This window comes from Sinohyriopsis cumingii, chromosome 1 (assembly GCF_028554795.1).
Source record: "Sinohyriopsis cumingii isolate HCF-2022 chromosome 1, ASM2855479v2, whole genome shotgun sequence".
Classification (NCBI taxonomy): Eukaryota; Metazoa; Mollusca; class Bivalvia; order Unionida; family Unionidae; genus Sinohyriopsis; species Sinohyriopsis cumingii.
In genome coordinates this window covers 107,368,030-107,389,582 of record NC_142961.1, presented here as the reverse complement: position 1 = coordinate 107,389,582, position 21,553 = coordinate 107,368,030, and the positions used below count along the sequence as shown (strand labels likewise).

The 21,553-nt window shown below is 35.7% G+C and overlaps 1 protein-coding gene across 1 annotated transcript in view; it reads left to right on the top strand.

Annotated features, from left to right (window-relative positions):
• LOC149807532 (uncharacterized) overlaps window positions 1–20,694 on the top strand; it is a 125,783-nt gene extending 105,089 nt beyond the window's left edge. Inside the window, exons 2-7 of the mRNA XM_089957514.1 lie at window positions 509–607; window positions 1,474–1,542; window positions 7,782–7,877; window positions 9,868–10,132; window positions 12,142–12,409; window positions 19,161–20,694. Coding sequence (XP_089813640.1) covers window positions 509–607; window positions 1,474–1,542; window positions 7,782–7,877; window positions 9,868–9,935 — 332 coding nt within the window. The 3' untranslated portion in view covers window positions 9,936–10,132; window positions 12,142–12,409; window positions 19,161–20,694. The remainder of the gene's footprint in view (window positions 1–508; window positions 608–1,473; window positions 1,543–7,781; window positions 7,878–9,867; window positions 10,133–12,141; window positions 12,410–19,160) is intronic.
• Window positions 20,695–21,553: the final 859 nt, after the last annotated feature.

Sequence of the window (21,553 nt, the reverse complement as noted above, 5' to 3'; positions counted from 1 at the left end):
CAGAGAGCGCATAATCCCCTCGTGGTTTGTAGTGATTTGAACATAACGATCACGGTTAATTAAGATATAGCCATACACTTATGAAAAAGAAAGTATGTTGTCAGTCTGATTTTGTTTGATTTTATTCTGGTGTATATCCGGAATATGTCTGAAAAAGACAAATATTGTCCAGTCGCTTTAGTAGTTTTTAATTATTTCTAGCTTTTCGTACGGAAGAACTCTGGCATAACGCATATCTGAAATTAGTCTGCTACAATAGTCCTAGCCCGGTTGGACAATTCTTGGAGAAACTATCTGACGACATGCAAGTTTCTGATTCATGTCGGATGCATCATATTGTATAATTCTCTTTAGTAGTGATCGATACAATCTGCTACATAACAAATATAGAAAACAAAGTAGTATATGGAAATGTGATGTATACTCAGCGTCTACATGAGCTGCTTAAATATTCAGCTATATCTTACATATTCAGTTAATCACAAATATATATAATATATATATATAGGAAAACGAAAATCTCTTCAGGGAGTTTCGGGAGAGATCTCCAACATAGTGAGTGGTCCGGTGAACCTCTCCGTGGGAGCGGGAATTAACTTTGAGACAGGTAAAGTTTGTTTTTCAGTGTCATGTTATATAGTGGTTAATGAAAATAGAATGAGATTCAGGTTGGCCCAGCTGGTTATGTTCTAGGTTTCTGACTATTATGAGTAATCCGGAATACAGCGCAAATGCTTTTACGGGAAAAACAATGATTGTGCCGTCTATATTGTGAATTAGATTGTCAGATATTGAATATTGAGCAGTTTTAATCCATAGCTAGTGGGTGTTCTAAATTATACCAGATCGTGTTAATCGTATGCGCTGTTTCTTTTGTTTGGAGTTTCATATATTGTGATTTATCATGACCACCTTCCTCTAACACTTTATTAATTTCCTGTCCTTGAATTATTTACCGCTTTGCATCCATGTGTCAGACAATTCTATTTTCCACCCCTTGCAAGAAAACATGCAAATTAAAATATAAAAATGCACACGAGACCAAAGTTGACAAACATATCTCATATTTTTCATCAGTTAGTTATATCTATATATGACTAGTTGTAATGTTTAATTATCCCTATGGCTTATTAGGTAAATTTGGGATAACAATGAAATTCAGGACGTTTCCCGTTGTAGATAAATGACCCGATGATATGGTGGTCACTTCTAAATTCAGTTTGTCGGGCCTAACGCATTTGTTTCGATATGTTACACCCTTTCAAACGGCTGAAAAATAACTTTATTCAAGGAATCTGTATCACTATCATCAAAGTCACATTTCTTAAAATGAAAAGAAATTTACCTGAGGATTTATATATATATATATATATATATATATATATATATATATATATATATATATATATATAACGTAATTTACACAAAAAAATACATGAAATCGTTTATGCCATATTTTACTTTCACTTTCAGAACAGTGGTATAGAAAAGGAAAGCTTGCCCACGGGGCATCGGGAATAACTGGAACAGCAGCATTATCAGGTGACTCTCGAAAGTTATAAACTACAAGAACAAGGGTTATCTATATTTGCAGGTGTCGCTCTGAGACCGACGCACCAATTACAAATATTTACGTTAATATATTTTTCTTCCAGCTTTATTATATCTAATATTGGTCCATCTAGCTTTTAAACGATAGAGAACAAAGATCCTAATTTCAATACTTTTAGAAACAATTGAAGTACATTTTGAAATATGTATGATAATAGTTAAAGAGTAATCCATTTATTTCAGTCGTGAACACACGATATACTTAAACAATTTGAAATTGTACATCATAAAACTGAGTTGCTCGTTTGAATCGTTGAAATTTCAACAACTGAAACTTTTTATTAAACGATAATTTAAGTAATTCTAAAGAAGTTGTTAATATCATATTATCTTTTCAACATAATATCTTTCAAAACTTTCGTTACTTCTAATTAAGATGATGATTAAGAATTTACTGTTCTCTCATTGCATCTTGGCCTCAATTTAATTATTCTGAAAACAGAATATCTCTAACTTAGATGGTATGTACATTTAGCACTTGGACGGCTTCCAATATGTAACGTTTCCAACCATATTCCCAAATTGTGCTTCTTCTGTATCAACGTTTAGATTTTACATATAGTATTCCCTTTTGATCGCTTGTTCTCACTCGTATTTCCATCTCTTGTACGTTTCGAAACAGAAAAGGTTTCTTATTGACGTACACTTACCAGTTTGCGGTATGTGTTAGTCTTTCCGCGGGTTCTTTTTATTGCCCTGGACCCAGATCTCTAAAAATATGCTATCAAATTATTCGTTTCACATAAAAATATGTCACTGTAATTTAAATGGTATCACGTATCCTGAGAGTTTGTAAATGTATTTTTATATATGCTAGGCTACAAATCATAGATAAATATTCTTTGCATACAAACGAAGTTACCGTTGTATCATTGTATAGCTTAAAACGATCACTTTTAGGCATTGATCTCTTATATATTCTGGTATATCGTAAAGTATGCTACCATCGGCCTGGAAGATGGCGAGATTATATCGGGGCCTCAATAGTAGCCAAGCGGATAAACAGCCCTGACAGTTTCAGGCCCAACGAGGTTATTCGCGTCGGAGGTACCAAGCTTGTCCCTATAGCCTTCCCTAGGTTGGTCTTGTTGACATGATGGACTAGGTCCAACGGAGTCCCGGGTACTTTTCCTGTCTTTTTACGTGTTCCAGAAGACGCATTTTCCCATGGCCGGCTTCTTTCTAAACCAATATGCAGGTCAGCAACAGTGCTGCATCCAGTAAAACATCGGCGGCTGGGAAGTAGCATTTCCATTTTATCGACAGCAGCACCTCTAATGATGCGTAGACAAATAGTGGTCGGTCGAATCGTTTCGGAACAGGCAGAGTGGAATAGTGAGTGGCATGGCCATTCATTTCGAAGCAGAGCAGGCTGTCCGGTGCTGCCCAGAACTCCACCCAAAGAGTCACGTCGTTTTATGATGTGACGATGTTAATGACTTCATGTCCACTGCGTCTTGCATATAGACGCCTTCGAAGTGATGTATTGACCTGCTGCTTGAGATCAATGCCGCAAGTGACTAAGTGCAACCAACTAACTAATGGTCGATGGTCCTAGTATATTCTCTGCCTTGGCAGCACTCGCCTGGGAAGGGAAAACGCATAAGAATGGAAAGATGCCACCTCTGTACATAACTTTTTATTCTTAAAGGAGAAACCTTGAGCTTTAGTTTGCATAATGTTAAGGGACCTCGGTCATCTTCAGTCGCATTTCCACACCCTTCAGCATCATCGTTTGATCCCAAAACATAGCGGAGAAAGCCTGAAAATGCGCGCGATCTTGCCAACCGTGGTGTGATCGATGCCTGTAAGATCCGACCCGATTCCTAGACGTTAGTCACTATGGAGAGAAAGTATCATGAGGTGTTCTGAGCAGGAACTTGAATAGACCCTTCTGTATGGTATTGTAACGCAGATCGGGCACGCTACGATGCAGGAAGACATTGTATATACTGGTACCGGATCACCTCTACTCGGTAGAGTGGATAGGTTAGCAACAGTAGCATCGGGCTTAGTTCATCTGACAGATATACGACATTTTGTCGTTTTGCGGCTTTGACTATGTTCCGTACATCGGTCGGTATGTTTCAGGAGCAGATAGCTTGAACCGGCTGAGGTGTGCACATGTTGTCAAAAATACCTTTTCTATATATATTGCACGACTTTATCGTCGGGACCCGGCAGCCTTTCTTGAAAGGCAATCATTTTTTAGCATCAGGTACATATGAAGCCATGGATGTGGCCATCAGGGCATCCGTTAAACCATTTATTTTGCCGTTTGGAGCAGTAGTCCTCTATAAAGCTGCCTCCACATTTGAAGCCGCATGGACGATAGCTAGGAAGATGTCACCAAGCCCATCAACAAATGTACTTGATGAGACGGTCTTTTAGAGTCCACTGGCTGTCCCAAATTGCGCGCCTTATTGGATTCATGTATATTGTACCCGCACTATCTCTAGTACCTCCTCGGCAGATCTAAACTCTAAATCACATAACCTGATTCCTGGTCTTGAAATCTGTGTAGTTTTGATACAGCCTCGCAAGCACAATACACCGCAAGTGTGGCCGCGGACAATATGATGTGTAGTGTAGCCTAGTAACCCAGGTTGAGGATGGCGTCCGTTGGATCTATATTTTCGCGTATCCCAAAAAGCTTCTGCAGACGGAAGCTTGAGACGTCCACGCGGTAGGCAGCTGTGGTTATATTTTAGTCGCTAGAAGGATTGAATTGTTCACACGAAAATACACCTCGATTCTGTCTGAGGGTTACCAGCTGTTTTGGGTCGCACCCCGGCTTCATATTGAGATTGCTGCCTGGCTGCCTCCATCAGTAGTGTTACAGGTTTAATGAGGACAAATGTCCTCTCAGTATGTAAGGCCATATATTCTCTTATACTGATGACCCTATATAAAAACTGTCGATTATCGGAACTTGTAGAGTAGTTTTTCCCGTCATCCAGGTTACAGTCACCTAAGCTCTGAGGAAACTTGTAACTGAGGTTTCTTTACTGGAATCTTGTAAAAGAAGTCATATCCAGTTGATTTGATCATCGGCAGAAGTAATCAACGGTGTTTCATTTCTGATATACTTGCGAATCTCTTCGGTAAACGTTAGCTGTGTTGCATCGAGGACTCTATGTCGCTGATAAAGTCTCATAGCATTGCCACTGTTTCGTCTCCCAACTTCTTCAAATCCCGCTTCACATCCCTGACCCCCTAGAAGAATTTGTAGGCGTCTTTAGCGGAGTCCTGAATAGCCTATGAAGCAAAGGGTCTCATATAAGGTCCCTTGCAGCTACTATTACTTGGCGGCTACCTTGTGGTGTAACGTGGGACGTGATTTTAAGCTTGTACAGAAAACCTATTTTTTCCACAATGCTGTTAATCTTTTTGAAAGAAAACTGTGCGGCAAATCTTAAACTACGCTGAAGCTGGTGAAACATATGATCGCTCTAATTGCATAACAATTGTCCCGAGGTTTGCCGCGAAACTCAAGACATTCTATGTCGACTAAGCACCACGTAATATAAGCGTTATGGAAGCCAAGGGCATCGGTCTAGAAGTATAAGATGATCATGCAAGGTTATTCGCATTTCGAATTCAGGATATGGGCTTGTATTGGGACTAGAAACAGCACGTCATCATTTCCTTTTTTCGCGCCTAAAGAATGTGCGTTCATTATTTTGTCTTACCAGGGTCATATCATTGTAAATGATAACGTTGCTCTGGTCGCGATCCAGTGCGCTTCGCTCTGGGGCTAGAATAGACCGTTACGCATGTTTTAAGGCGTCGTTAATATACTGGCCATCACTTTCAGCGCACTGCAGCGCAGTCTTCTCTCAGACAGTTTCATCAATGATCTGCCTCAGAATGTCGTGGCACACTTGGTCGACCGCTCTCTGGACGACCACGTCAAGCTGGTCCGTGGCATGAATTTATGGAACGACGATAATCTGCGTATTGCTGATATGGTTGCCAACGAACCAGAAGGAGGATCTAGCAATAACGCTAGTATCATTCTCTAACAATAGTACAGCATCTGCCAGCCTTTTTCACCACAGCTTGTTGTTTCGCGACCTCACCCGCTACTGTTCAGGTCTCCAGGAGCGAGATCATACCGTCTTTATACTCTTTATGTTTGTCCTACGTGTTCGTAGTGCTATACGACCCAGTTTTTCAGACAAATGATTGCGGAAAACTCACTTTACTGCGCAAGGGTCTCGATGTGAAGTTTATGCTGGAGGTTGATCCTGACTATTTGCCTCGCTGTAGTGGGGTGTAAGCCAGCAAACATAACAATAAATATCCTAGTATAGTCCTATTCAGCTTATCAACCATCCTTTTGTTAGCATTGTTGGTGTTGCCATATATTTAGATGATCAAGGTAGTGGGCTTGGAGGGGTCGTAGTCCGGGCACTTGGGGTTCGTAGACATTGTGCATCTCTTACTGACGTAGAAGGAGCCACCTTGTGTCCCTCATTTGTCAAGAATTCTTATGCTCTCACGTTAGCCGAGCCGAGACTCAAACCCAATCGGACAGTAGTGAAATGTCAGGGATCTGCAAATGACAGCATCTAAGAGCACTTAGTCACCCAGCTCTACTGTTTATGAATGGACTATGAGCAAGACAATAGACAGTATCGAAACAAAATTAACAAATATCGTGAACGGTTCACCAACACTAACTAAACCTAATCGGAATTAAAAAGGTAAGAACAATTAATTGGAAAATATAACATATCCAAATAAGACTACTTCAAAACACAACAACAGCAGTCTTAAATATCATACACTGTTCAAAGTGTTCCTTCGGCATACTGTTCGGCACAATTAAAAGCTGCTAAAATAACATGTGAAAGGAACAAGACCAAATCAAACACCACGTCCTGCTATTTAATAGGAGGTCCAACGGTCTGGCGCATCTTCCTCATTTGATCAAAAAGCAAAGTGGTTACCAGTCTTCAACATCAAGTAGAAAGAATTTAAAATTCGCAACAAGCAACCACAGGCATTTAGGTATCTGTCCATCCATAATACAATTCAAGAAATGTAGTAGGATTTTTTGGTGCATGAATTCTTATTTGCTAACAAGTTTGAGTGATATATTGAAGAAGCATGATGAGAGGTAAAATTATATTATGAACACATTTAACTGTTCATTCTTTTCCAAACGTTATTCAACTTTTCATATGTCCAATATCAACAATGGATATAATGGAAACTGTACAGTTTAGGATTCTAGTTCATTGTCTGGATTACAGTGCTCTAGTCTGAACAACAATATGTGTTTATGTTACTTTCACAGCAAATCTTGAACTGTATTAGTTTTAGTCAGTATATATTTACGCCATTATTTTTATTTAATACAGAATTTACAGATTCAAAAATATTATCACCATTATATAAGGACTAAAACTTAGATTTTGTGAATTTCTCAACTTTGTAAATTAAATGTTAACTCAATCTTGGCTAAATTATATATTCTTAAACATTTTTAAGTACCGAACATCATACATTTTAACATTTTCAGATATTAATTATCATAAAGCCGTTTTTCCTCAACGACAATAAAAATATGACAAATAAAGCGAATATAATTAGGTACAAAAAAGTATATGGTGCCAGTTTCATACATGAACGTATTATCTGCAATTATATGACAAATGCAAAGTAGACAAAGCTGTGTGTTATGGATTGAATATCATGAGCTTATAAAAACATTTAATCGTAAAATATCTTTAAAAATTGAATATATTAAACATTAAACTTCTAAGTCATATAGTGGTAAATATTTTTCGAATTCTGTACACATAACATTCAAAATCTTTGTTGCACACGCTCAAATATTGTTTAGCAGAATAGTACAAGTGCAAAAAGCACAAGCTACTAAATCAATGCCTAAATATTTCCATTAGTGTAGACAAACATATTCATCCATATTATTATTTTTCACGTCTGGGTTATTATTTCACACCAGAAAAGTGGTGACAAATACAGTGTCATAAATACTTATTGATTATTTGAGCAGATAGAGAAAGTCGTGATGAGCAAATAGCGTTATTGTTTAGATCATATATATTTGTGGTAAGCAAATAGCGTTATTGTTTAGATCATATATATTTGTGGTATTTTTTGCGTCATCATACTACTTCTTGATTGTATCTAAACAGGGAAAGGAAGTTCTATTGAGCAAGTTTCAACAGAATTATCCAAACAGTTGAATGATGGGAACGTGTCGGTGAAATGGGGCTCCGAAATCACAGAAGGTAAATTGAAATATAGAGAGACATATGATGCATTGAAAATTTTGCATTGTGCCATTTAATAAAAATAATAATAATCATATTAATAATAATAACAACAACAACTTAGAAACAAATCCCTGTTAATGGCAATGTGAGGTTACCATTTTGTAAATAAACACATTTCCATCCGTGTGGAGGTATTGGTAATCTAAAAAAAACTCTGTGTATTAATTGATCAATTCGATGGCATGCAGGATGTGAATTCAGTCAGAATAAATATAAAGTGGCGGGGAGTACCACAGGTAAGATTAAAACTTTATGATATTTTCAAAATGCAATGGATATGCAATATAAAATGTATGCGCTTTGGCTCAAATGCGGTCATTTCTAAAATTGCTGAAGCAAAACAAATCAAGTATATGTATTACATTCAAATCTTAAATATGCATCTCGTTGCTGATAGAAGGGAGAATATACAGCTTTAAAGTAACAAAATCAAAAAAAGACTTAAATGTGGCAAAATCATGTATTTTGTCATACTATAGATATTTACTGGCTGATAAGTTCACAAACTGGACAGATAGTTGAAGACCTGAAGTATCATTATACAAATTGCGTGTGGTTTGAATACCTTCGGAAAGTAACATTCAAAACTCGCAGATTATTTCGATTTCGGACTGTCAATAAGGTTTTTTTGGAGGTGACAATATGCAGTTTACAGGTGGTTTCTTTGTAGGGTAGTCATTAAAGGTGTCCGCAATTTATATTGTTGTATTCATCTTGTTTCTCAATTGATTAATCACGCTGAAACAATACAACGCAATATATAACAATAACAATGTGGTATCGTTCTAACCTGCTTATATCAATAAGGCTTTTTTGGAGGTGACATTATGCAGTTTACAGGTGGTTTCTTTGTAGGATAATCATTAAAGGTGTCCGCAGTTTATATTGTTATATTCATTGTGTTTCTCAATCGATTAATCACGCTGAGTCAATACAACGCAATAAATAACAGTAACAATATGGTATCGTTGAAAACTGATTATATCGTTAGGAATGCAGTATTGCAAGGATGCTTTGTGGCATGATATTAGATATTTTGAACACCACATATGTGTAATCTAGACGACATAAGACAGAAGGGTACAATTTCTGCTGCACTTTTAAATGCTCAAATCTTAACGAAATGTTCACTCATGGACCATACGTACCATTTGAAGTCGTTATCGTCTTAAACGTTTAATATGTTTATCTGTATTAAATGTTCGGTCATACACTACGCATTAGATCGTGTCCCACGTTTATGATCTGTTCTGACTTAAATTCGAAACCCGATTTGTCAAGGTAACGCCTAGCGAAATGAGTCAAAAAAATGAGTAAGTCTTTGATATTACTGGCACTAGCATGACCTCATTTCCATAGCGGCAAGTTTAAACATTTTCAACCTGAATTGTAGAGAATGGTACCTATATTCAGATAGGCGGAGTGCGTCACGTCAATATCGCTGAAGACTACATATTATCACTTACAGAGGCGATGACGCTGTCAAATGAACACCAAAAGTTTTACTAACGTATTTGCTAGAGGAATAGTCAAACAAAACAAGGTTGATACTTTAATGAAACGTTGGATAATTAGTTTGTACGAAAATTTTAAATCAACAAGTAAACGGATAAACAATTGGACGAGTAACTCAGGGTACACCAATATGAGCAGAAGCAACATGTCAAACTCAGTGAGTGTTGTCTGTTTAAATTCAGCTGAAACTGGTTGCTACATAATTATTATGAAATGAATGCAAGCATTACCTTTCAGTGAAATTGGCTAATGAGCTTTTAATGTAGGTATACTCTACCTCGATTACACTCACGGTCAAAAAAAGCTGATGTAATTCAATTGAATTGAATCGCGAGAGCGAGTACACTACACATGAATCATTCTAATTTACTGGTACTAAACCATAGGAATAACATCGGATATATCAGAAATGAATCTATATATCTTCCAGGTGTTGTATTCGATCAGGTTTGTAGATCGAAGACGAGCTCTGACATGTCCGGGCTGACATCTACATAAGCCTAACTGCAGTGACGATTGGAACGTAAATATCCACTGCGAACACAACGATCACGGTCAAATCAGATAAGATATTGTCGTAATGGTGTCAGTTGGAAATTCTCGTACGATATTCCGATGTGTGCCTGGATGGCCTCAAGCCAAGAAAAGTATCGTCTGGTCACTTTGGTCGTTGTGAGCAGTTAGAGGAAGCCATGGTGAGGAAATTGCTCTATTGTTTAAATCACATATATCTTTGGTCCAAAATATCTTTGCGTCATCATACCACTTTACGAATGGATATATATATATATATATATATATATATATATATATATATATAAAGGGAAAGGGAGTTCAGTTGAGAAAGTTTCAGGAGAATTCTCCAAGCAGCTGAATGATGGGAAAGTGTCGGTGAAATGGGACTCCGAATTCACGGAAGGTAAAGATAAATGTAGAGAGAAATATGATGTATTGAACATTTTGTACTCTGTATTTTAATTATAAAATAATAACTGAGAAACAGAACAATGTTACTAGCAGTGTGAGATTAACATTTTGTAAATACACACATTTTCATCCATGTGGAGATGTTGGTAATCTAAATACAACTCTATGTATTAATTGTTTATGTCATTGGCATGCAGAAGGTGCACTCTGCAAGAATAAATATAAAGTGGCGATGAGTTCCGCAGGTAAGATTAAAACTTTAAGACGTTTCCAGACTGCAGTGGACATGCAATATAAAATGTCTGTTCTTTTGATAAAAAGCTGTTATTTCTGGAAAACAACAAGCATATGTATTACATTAAAATCATAAAATATTCATCTATTTGCTGATAGAAAGGAGAATATATAGACTTAAAAGTGGCGAAATTATGTAATTTGTCGTACCATAGCTATTTACTGGCCGATAATTTCACAAATTAGACATATAGTTTGAAGCTCTGAAGTGCCATTATATAAATTGCATATGGTTTGTTTATAAAATAATCCGCCAAATGAACACCTTGGGAAAGTAACATTCAACAATCGCAGATTAGTTCGATTTCTGACTATTAATAAGGCTTGTTTTGAGGTGACAATGTCCATTTTACAGGTTATTTCTTTGTAGGATAGTCATTAAAGGTGTCCGCAATTTATATTGTTGTATTCATCTTGTTTCTCAATTGATTAATCACGCTGAAACAATACAATGCAATATATAACAATAACAATATGGTATCGTTCTAACCTGCTTATATCGTTAGGAATGCAATATTGCCAGGATGCATTGTGGCATGATATTAAAGATTTCGAACACAAAATATGTGTAATATAGGCGACATAGGACAGAAGTGTAGAATGTCTGCTGTACGTTTAGAAGATTTCCGACCATATCCCAAAATGTTAAGGAAATATGCACACATTAACCATCCTTACCCTTTCCAGTCGTCGTCGTCTTTTTCCTTACAAACAACATTTAATATTTTCTTCTGTATTAGCCGGTGTCATACACATCGTATTACATCCGTGTCCCACGTCTATGATCTGTTCTGACTTAAATTCGCAACCCGATTTGTCAAGGTAACGCCTAGTGAAATGTGTAAAAAGAAATTAGTCTTTGATTTTACTGGCACTAGCATGACCTCATTTCCATAATGGCTAGTTTAAACATTTTCAACCTGAATTGTAGAGAATGGTACCTATATTCAGATAGGTGGAGTGCGTCACGTCAATATCGCTGAAGACTACATATTATCACTTACAGAGGCGATGACGCTGTCTCATGAACACCAAAAGTTTTACTAACGTATTTGCTAGAGGAATAGTCAAACAAAACAAGGTTGATACTGTAACGAAACGTTGGGTAATTAGTTTGTACGAAAATTTTAAATCAACAAGTAAACGGATAAACAATTGGACGAGTAACTCAGGGTACACCAATATGAGCAGAAGCAACATGTCAAACTCAGTGATTGTTGTCTGTTTAAATTCAGCTGAAACTGGTTGCTACATAATTATTATGAAATGAATGCAAGCATTACCTTTCAGTGAAATTGGCTAATGAGCTTTTAATATAGGCATACTCTACCTCGATTACACTCACGGTCAAAAAAAGCTGATGTAATTCAATGGAATTGAATCGCGAAAGCGAGTACACTACACATGAATCATTCTAATTTACTGGTACTAAACCATAGGAATAACATCGGGTATATCAGAAATGAATCTATATATCTTCCAGGTGTTGTATTCGATCAGGTTTGTAGATCGAAGACGAGCTCTGACATGTCCGGGCTGACATCATCTACATAAACCTAACTGCAGTGACGATTGGAACGTAAATATCCACTGCGAACACAACGATCACGGTCAAATCAGATAAGATATTGTCGTAATGGTGTCAGTTGGAAATTCTCGTACAATATTCCGATGTGTGCCTGGATGGCCTCAAGCCAAGAAAAGTATCGTCTGGTCACTTTGGTCGTTGTGAGCAGTTAGAGGAAGCCATGGTGAGGAAATTGCTCTATTGTTTAAATCACATATATCTTTGAACACCTTGGGAAAGTAACATTCAAAAATCGCAAATTAGTTTGATTTCGGACTATCAATAAGTCTTGTTTCTAGGTGACAATATCCATTTTACAGGTTATTTCTTTGTAGGATAGTCATTAAAGGTGTCCGCAATTTATATTGTTGTATTCATCTTGTTTCTCAATTGATTAATCACGCTGAAACAATACAACGCAATATATAACATAACAATATGGTATCGTTCTAACCTGCTTATATCGTTAGGAATGCAATATTACCAGGATGCATTGTGGCATGATATTAAAGATTTCGAACACAAAATATGTGTAATATAGGCGACATAGGACAGAAGTGTAGAATGTCTGCTGTACGTTTAGATAATTTCCGACCATATCCCAAAATGTTAAGGAAATATGCACACATTGGCCGTTCTTACCCTTTCCAGCCGTCGTCGTCTTTTTCCTTACAAACAACATTTAATATTTTCTTCTGTATTAGCCGGTGTCAAACGCATCGCATTACATCGTGTCCCACGTTTATGATCTGTTCTGACTTAAATTCGTAACCCGATTTGTCAAGGTAACGCCTAGTGAAATGTGTAAAAAGAAATTAGTCTTTGATATTACTGGCACTAATGAGACTTCATTTCTAGAACGGTTAGTTTGAACATTTTCAACCTTAATTGTATAGAATGGTACATATATTCAGATAGGCGGAGTGTGTCACGTCAATCTCGCTGGAGACTAAGTATTATCACTTAGAGAGGTGATGACGCTGTCTCATGAATGCCAAACGTATTACTAACGTATTTACTAAGGGAATATTCAAACAAAACAAGGCTGATACTTCAACGAAATGTTGGATAATTACTTTATATAAAATAAAATATAAAAAAATAGACGGATAAATAATTGGACGAGTAACTCAGTGTAAACCATTATGAGCAGAAACAACATGTCAAACTCAAGTGATTGTTTTACTGTTTAAATTAAGCTGAAATTGGTTGCTACATAATTAGTATGAGAAACATGCAAGCATTACCTTTCACTGATTTTGTCTAATGCTCTTTCAATAAAAGTATCCTCTAGCTCGATTACAATTACGGTAAAAAGAATAGCTGATGTAATTGAGTGGAATTGAATCGCGAGAGTGAGTACTCTGCACCAGAAACATTGTAATTTACCGGTACTAAACTATAGGAATATCATTGGATATATCAGCAATGAATCTATCTATCTTCCAGGTGTTGTATTCGATAAGGTTTGTAGATCAAATACGAGCTCTGGCATGTCCGGGCTGACACCTACATAAACCATTATGCAGTGAATATTGGAACGTGAATACCCACTGCGAACATAACGAGCGCGGAAAAAACAACGATATTGTCGTAATTTTGTCAGTTGGACATTTTCGTACATTATTCCGCTGTATGTCTTGATGGACCCTTGCCTAGAGGAGTATTGTCTGGTCACTTTGGTCGTTGTGAATTAGGCTTGACATTTTGGATTTTGTACACCTCTTACAAAAACATATTTATTGTATACGTTTGGCAGATCAAACAGGACTGTGTCTGATAGTTCTTGAACAAAATGTATGAAAACAAGTGGCAATTTGTGACACATGTGTGATACATCAATTTATAACATTTTGGTTGTCATGCCTAGATGCGATCTAGTTGAGAAGGTATAGAAGATATAAAGAAAACAAACTGAAAAGTGTAAATATTGCGTGCAATGCCAAGCTAAACTAGTTACTTCATTTGTAGCCTTACCTTGGAAATGAATTAGTCAGTAAGACCTTCTTACTTAAGGGCCAGACAAATATGACAAATAAAGCGACTTTAGTTAGGTACAAAGAAGTATCAAATGTCAGCTTAATACATAAATGTATCTACACTTTTATGAAAATACAGAGTAGACAAGGCTCTATGACTTTGGATCAAATGTAAAAAGTTTTAAAACATTCAAGCTTAAAACAACTTTCCAAAATTGAATATATTACAAACTGTACCTCGAAGTCATACGTGGTAAATATTTATAGAGTTTTGTACACATAACATTCATAATATGTTGCTTATTGCACATGCTCAAATGCTGTTTAGCAGAATAGTACAACAGCAAAAGGCGCAAGCTACTAAATCAATGCCAAATAATTTCCATTATTGTAGCCAAATATATTCACCCATTGTATAACTTTTCACGTCTTGGCTATCAGTTTACATCCGAAAAGTGGTGACAAATACAGGGTCTCAAATAAATATTTAATAATTGATCAGTTAGAGAAAGCCATGCTGAGGAAATAGCTCTATTGTTTGATCATATGTATCTTTGGTCCAAAATATCTTCGCGTCATCATACTACTTTACGATTATATATATATATATATCCAGGGAAAGGAAGATCAGTTGAGAAAGTTACAGGAGAATTCTCCACGCAGCTGAGTGATGGGAACGTGTCCGTGAAATGGGGCCCCCAAATCAAGGAAGATAAAGTTAAATGTAAAGAGAAATATGAATACTGAACATTTTGTATTGTGTATTTTAATTATAAGATAATAATAAAAATAGTAATAATAACAACAACAACATAGCAACAACTGAGAAACAGACCCGTCTTACAGGCAGTGTGAGGTTAACATTTTGCGAATACACACATTTCCATCCATGTGGAGATATTGGTAATCTAAATACAACTCTATGTATTAATTATTCAGGTCGATGGCGTGCAGAAGGTGAACACAGCAAGAATAAATATAAAGTGGCGATGGGTACCTAAGGGAAGATTAAAACTTTTTAGATGTTTGCAAAATGCAGTGGACAGGCAATATAAAATGTCTGTTCTTTAGATCAAAAGCTGTCATTTCTAAAATTTCTGGGGAAAAAAACAAGCATAGGTATTACATTCAAATCTTAAAATATGCATGTCTTTGCTGACAGAAAGGAGAATATATAGACTTAAAAGTGGCAAAATCATGTAATTTGTCGTACCATAGATATTTACTGGCTGATAAGCTCACAAATTGGACATATAGTTTGAAGCTCTGAAGTATCATTATATAAAGTGCGTCTGGTTTGTTTATAAACTAATCTGCTAAATGAACACCTTGGAAAAGTAACATTTAAAAATCGCAGATTATATCTTTTCTGAACTATCAATAAGGTTTGTTTCGAGATGACAATATCCAGTTTACAGGTTACATGTTTGTAGGATAGTCATTAAGGTGTGTCCTCAATTTATAGTATTGTATTCATCGTGTTTCTAAATTGATTAATCACGCTGAAGCAATACAACGCAATATATAATAATAACAATATGGAATCGTTCGAATCTAATTGTATCGTTAGGAATGCAATATAGCAAGGGTGCATAGTGGCATGATATTAAAGATTTTGAACACAACATATGTGTAATCTACGCGACATAAGACATAGGTGTAGATTTTCTGCTGTACTTTTAGATGCTTTCCGACCATACCCCAACATGTTAATTAAATATGCACACATGGGCCATTCCTTCCATTTCCAGTCGTCGTCGTCTTTTTCCTTACAAAAACTTTTAACATTTTCTTCTGTATTAAACGTTAGGTCAAAGGCATCTCATTACATCGTGTCCCGCGTTTACGATCTGTTCTGACTTAAATTCGTAACAAGATTTCTCAAGGTCATTGTCACAGGATGAAGCCGGGTTGGGATTGGATTAGGGAAGATATCAAAAGCAAATGCGTTTACAAGATGTTTATTTATAAACGCAATTTAAATATTAATAGATAAGGAAAATTATAAAGTTCCTAACATGGAACTATCAAAACAATTAACCCAAGAGAAAAAACGTGAATCCCTATCACTGATCAATAAAATAAATGTGATTTACACCCCAATATAAAGAGTCTTGAATGTATCATTCAAATAACGATCTAGAAAAGAATGTAATTATGAATGTATCGATAAAATAACGATTTAGAAAAAGAATGTAATTGTGAATGTATCGTTCAAATAACGATTTAGAAAAGAATGTAATTATGAATGAATCGTTCAAATAACGATTGTGAAAAGCAGGTAAATGTGAACGTATCGTTCAAGCAACGATTTGGAAATTTAAATTTGAACGTATCGTTCATAAAACGATATTGAAAAGAATGTAAATTTGAACGTATCGTTCATAAAACGATATTGAAAAGCAATGTAAATTACGAACCTATCGATCGTTCATATAACGATATAGCAATAGGAATGAATGAAATTACGAACCTATCGATCGTTCACATAACGATATAACAATAGGAATTAATGAAATTATGAAATGCAATTGTGGAATAACATGAAACACTATAACTATCGTGGCGCCCAAGATGTTAACTCCGGTTCCACGCGCTCTAGTCAATGGCCAGAGAAGCACCCACGCATGATCTGCTCCTCTCAGTCTGTTGAAGGATCCCTCGAGAGCCTTCACATCACAGACTCGATGGTCGCGAAGCCCTGGTCACTCGCATCGAAAGAAACAGTCAACTCTTCAGATCCAACATCATCAAAATATAGCGTATACATCACAGGAAACCCCACAGAGTTCTGTGACTCCACATCAAACGATTTACAAGGCGTGGCAGGCATGTATAAAGCAGCTCTACAGCTGGTGACTCCACATCAAACCATATACAAGGCATGGCATAAGGCAGCTAAAATGATAACTAAACCGTGTAGTACATATGACACTGTTAAGTACTTCTTCACTGATATATGTAGCGCATGCGTGCACATGAATTCGTTACCCATTACATTAATCGTTTAATGCAAACAGCGTATAATTAAATATCAATTTGTCTGTTCAGTTACAACAAATAGCTATCTCGAACCAGACTAAAGTGTTTCTAATATGGCGTTGTATAACCTAGGTATTGACTCTCTGTAGAATTTAGAATAAATATATGTTTCCTGCTCGTTATCTACTGCATTCAGTGAATATGTTTGCAGAAACAAGTCTTTTTGAAACATTAATTAAGGTTCTAAAACATCTAAAGTATGAAAACAATTATGTCATATAAACGAATAGTAATAAAGAATTGAATTACCTCTACAGCTGGAGATTCGCTTCCTTATTGACAATAGTGAGACTTCATTTCAATAACGGCTAGTTTGAACATTATCCTCCTGAAATGTAGTGAATGGTGCCTATATTCAGATAGGCGTAGTGCGTCACGTCAATATCGCTGAAGACTACGTATTATCACTTACAGAGGCGATGATGCTGTCTCATGAATTCCAAAAGTATTGATAACGTATTTGCTAGGGAAATAGTCAAACAAAATAAGGCTGATACTTCAACGAAACGTTGGATAATTAGTTTGTACGAAATTTGTAAGTAAAAGATAGACGGATAAAGAACTGGACGAGTAACTCAGTGTAAACCAATATGAGCAGAAACAACATGTCAAACTCACATGATTGTTTTCTGTTTAAATTAACCGAAAATGGTTGCTACATAATTAGTATGAAATGCATGCAATCATTATCTTTGACTGAATTTGGCTAATGTGCTTTCAATATAGGTATACTCTAGCTCGATTACACTTACGGTTATAAAATAGCTGATGTAATTGAGTGGAATAGAATCACGAGAGCGAGTACTCTGTACATGGATCATTGTAATGTACTGGTATTAAACCATAACAGTATCATCGGACATATCAGAAAGGAATATATTTCTCTTCCAGGTGTTGTATTCGATTAGGTTTGTAGATCAAAGATGAGCTATTTGCAGTGAATACTGGGACGTGAATACCCCCCTGCGAACACGTGAAGATATTGTCGTAATGGTGTCAGTTGGAAATTGTGTGTCTGGATGGCCTCTAGCCAAGAAAAGTATTGTCTGGTTACTTTGGCCGTTGTGAATTAGGCTCGGCATATTGGATTTTGGCGACCAAACAGGACTGTGTCTGATTTTTCTTAGACAAAATTTATGAAAACAAGTGGCAATTTGTGACACATGTGTGAAACATCAATTTGCAACATTTTGGTTGTCATTCCTCGATGCGATCTAGTACAGAAGATATTGAAGAAATAAAGAAAACAAAGTGAAAATTGTGTGCAATGCCAAGCTAAGCGGGATACTTCATTTTTAGCCATACCTTAGAAATGAATTAGTCATAAAAACCTTATTACTTAAGGGCCATAAAATATGACAAATAAAGCGAATTTAGTTAGGTACAAAAAAGTATGAGATGTCAGTTTAATACATAAATGTATCATCTACAATTTTATGACAAATACAAAATAGATAAGACTATGATTTGGACCGAATATTATATGTTTAAAAACATTCAAGCATAAAATTCTTTCCAAAATTGAATATATTATAAACTATACCTCGAAGTCATATAAATGGTAAATAATTCTAGAGTTATGTACACATAATATGTTGCTTATTGCACGTGCTCAAATGTTGTTTAGCAGGATGGTACAACAGTAAAGGGCGCAATATACATAATTAATGCCATATAATTTCGTTTGGTGTAGAAAATATATTACATGTTTTATTGCTATTCACGTCTTGACTAAAATTGTACCCCAGAAAAGTGGTGACAAATACAGGGTCTCAAATACATATTGATTATTGGAGCAGCTAGTGAATGCCATGACGAGCAAGTATCGTTATTGTTAAGATAATATATATCTTTGGTTCACAATATTATTGCGTCATCATACTACTTTATGGTTGTATATATCTGTATATACAGGGAATGGAAGGTGTACTGAGGACGTTTTAGGTGAATTATCCAAGCAACTGAATGAGGGGAACGTGTCAGTGAAAGCGGGCTCCATAATGACGGAAGGTAAAGTGAAATCTTGAGAGACATTTGGTGTATTATAACATTTTCCATTTTGCCTCTGAGTAATAATAATAGGCATATACATAAACCTATATGCAGTGACAATTGGGACTTTAATACCCACTGCGAACACAACAATCACGATCAAATCAGAGACGAAATTTTAATAATGGTGTCAGTTGGAAATTGTTTTATATTATTCCGCTGTGTGTCTGGATGGCATCTAGGCAAGACAAGTAATAACTGGTCACTTTGGTGGTTGTGAATTAGGCTTGGCATTACGGTTTGTGTATGACTCTAAAATCGAGAGTTATTGTATTAGTTTGTCAGATCAAATAGGAATGTGTCTGATAATTCTTGGAGAAAATATATGAAAACAAGTGGTCATTTATGACACGTGTGTGATATATCAATTTGCAAACAGTCTGTCATAATATGAAATGTAGAAAACACAGACTTAATAGCATGCAGAAGAGAAGGATTACAGTGAAGATGATTTTGTTTTGTCGGTGTTTCCAACTCTATCTGATTATGGGATGCTCAAATGACATGAACATTTAGAGAAATCAAAAGCATTGACGACTATCAAACAATAAATAATCGCTTATTTTGATGGTCATTGTTAAGTGAGCTGGAATATTTTGCCCTTTGAAATAGCTAAAGCAGGTATATTGTTCTAATTGCTTTGTCTACACCTTTAATAAAATAATTGTGATCTTGTTACTGACATTACAATATATCATGTTCACAAGAACACAATTTGAAAACACTCTTTTGGATCATCTAATCATACCACTCATTCCTGACATCTTTTACACTTATTTTGTTTCAAAACGAACAAATAAGAAACTAGTTTGCTATTATTGTCTTAATATTGAGACAGAGTCCTTCTCCATTAGCACCATATGCATCATTTCTTGTTTCTGTTTTCAATACATAAATATGCTCACTGTTTCTATTTGCGCAAGTTCTTCTGAACTCGTAATTTAATTAAGATTAAATGATAATCTTGAATGGTAAATAACCTTCCCATGATCTTCGATTCTTTACTAGCTGCTGGTTTGCTTGCGAAGATACAGAAATTAACTTTTCATCTAATGTACAATATGTTTAACTGTTTTACTTAAGTCAGCACTGCCATGTCCTACTCCACCTACTCATTCGTACTTTTTATTTCAATCAGTTTTCTCTAATGTACCTCTAAGGTCTTTGTTTGCTGCGCTATTTTGTCTTACTCTTAAAATCTGTTTAATCTATCATGAAACTATTACGTTCTGTCGTTACAGCAACATAAGGATCAATCAGAAATATAGCCCTAAATCACTGACGTTTTGTACAGTTTTTAATTACAATGATTTAAATCCTTCATAATATTTGACTTTGCGACTGATGCCTGTGCTCATCAAGGTGATATCAATTTTATTTTGCTATTTAATGCAGTCTTTAAATTAACCTAATTCTTCTAGCTATTTCTCTCCCCCCCCCCTCTGCTATATATATATATATATATATATATATATATATATATATATATATATATATATATATATATATATACATACATACCAGTCGCACCGTTTTCAGACGAACCTGATGCATATTCTTATAGAAGATTATTGCATGGATCAGTCTTGATATGGTGTACTGTAAGGTGTTGTAATCGAAGTCACAAATGTGATTTACAGTGTCATTAACAACTTCTATTTGGAATTGTGTTGTTCTTAATGACGTAGATCGTCACTATCAATATTGATTACGTTCCTTTCTAAACTTGCAATACACTTTCATTGCATCAGTTATCTAAACTTAAAGAGATGAATACGTGACAATTTTAAAAGCTGGTACAGATAAAAGTGAAAACGAAATAAATTAATAGTATCAACAAACGTTAATATCCCCATTTCTACACAAGTGAAAGACTGGAAATATGAATTGAATATAGCTATTGCAAAGGGAACAATATTTAACTTGGTAAAACATGAAATTTGTAAAATTGTATGTGCTACAATTTCTGTATCGCTGTCAACTTGTATATTATATAGAGTGACATCAGTTAGTTGTACAACACTTTCAATCATCAAGCGTTTTTAACATGAACGTAAAGGTCACTTCATAACATCAAGACGAAGTAGACAATTTATCGACTGTCTTTTATTTTGTGATTTTTCTGCCATTCTCTGCATTGCGTTTCAGTGTTATAAGTTTCAAAATTGATTTCAAAACACCAAATTAAAGAAACAATTGGGTGCTAATTACCTTCACGGTGAGGCATGTGTCAGTTAGGCAAGTGTCTTACAATA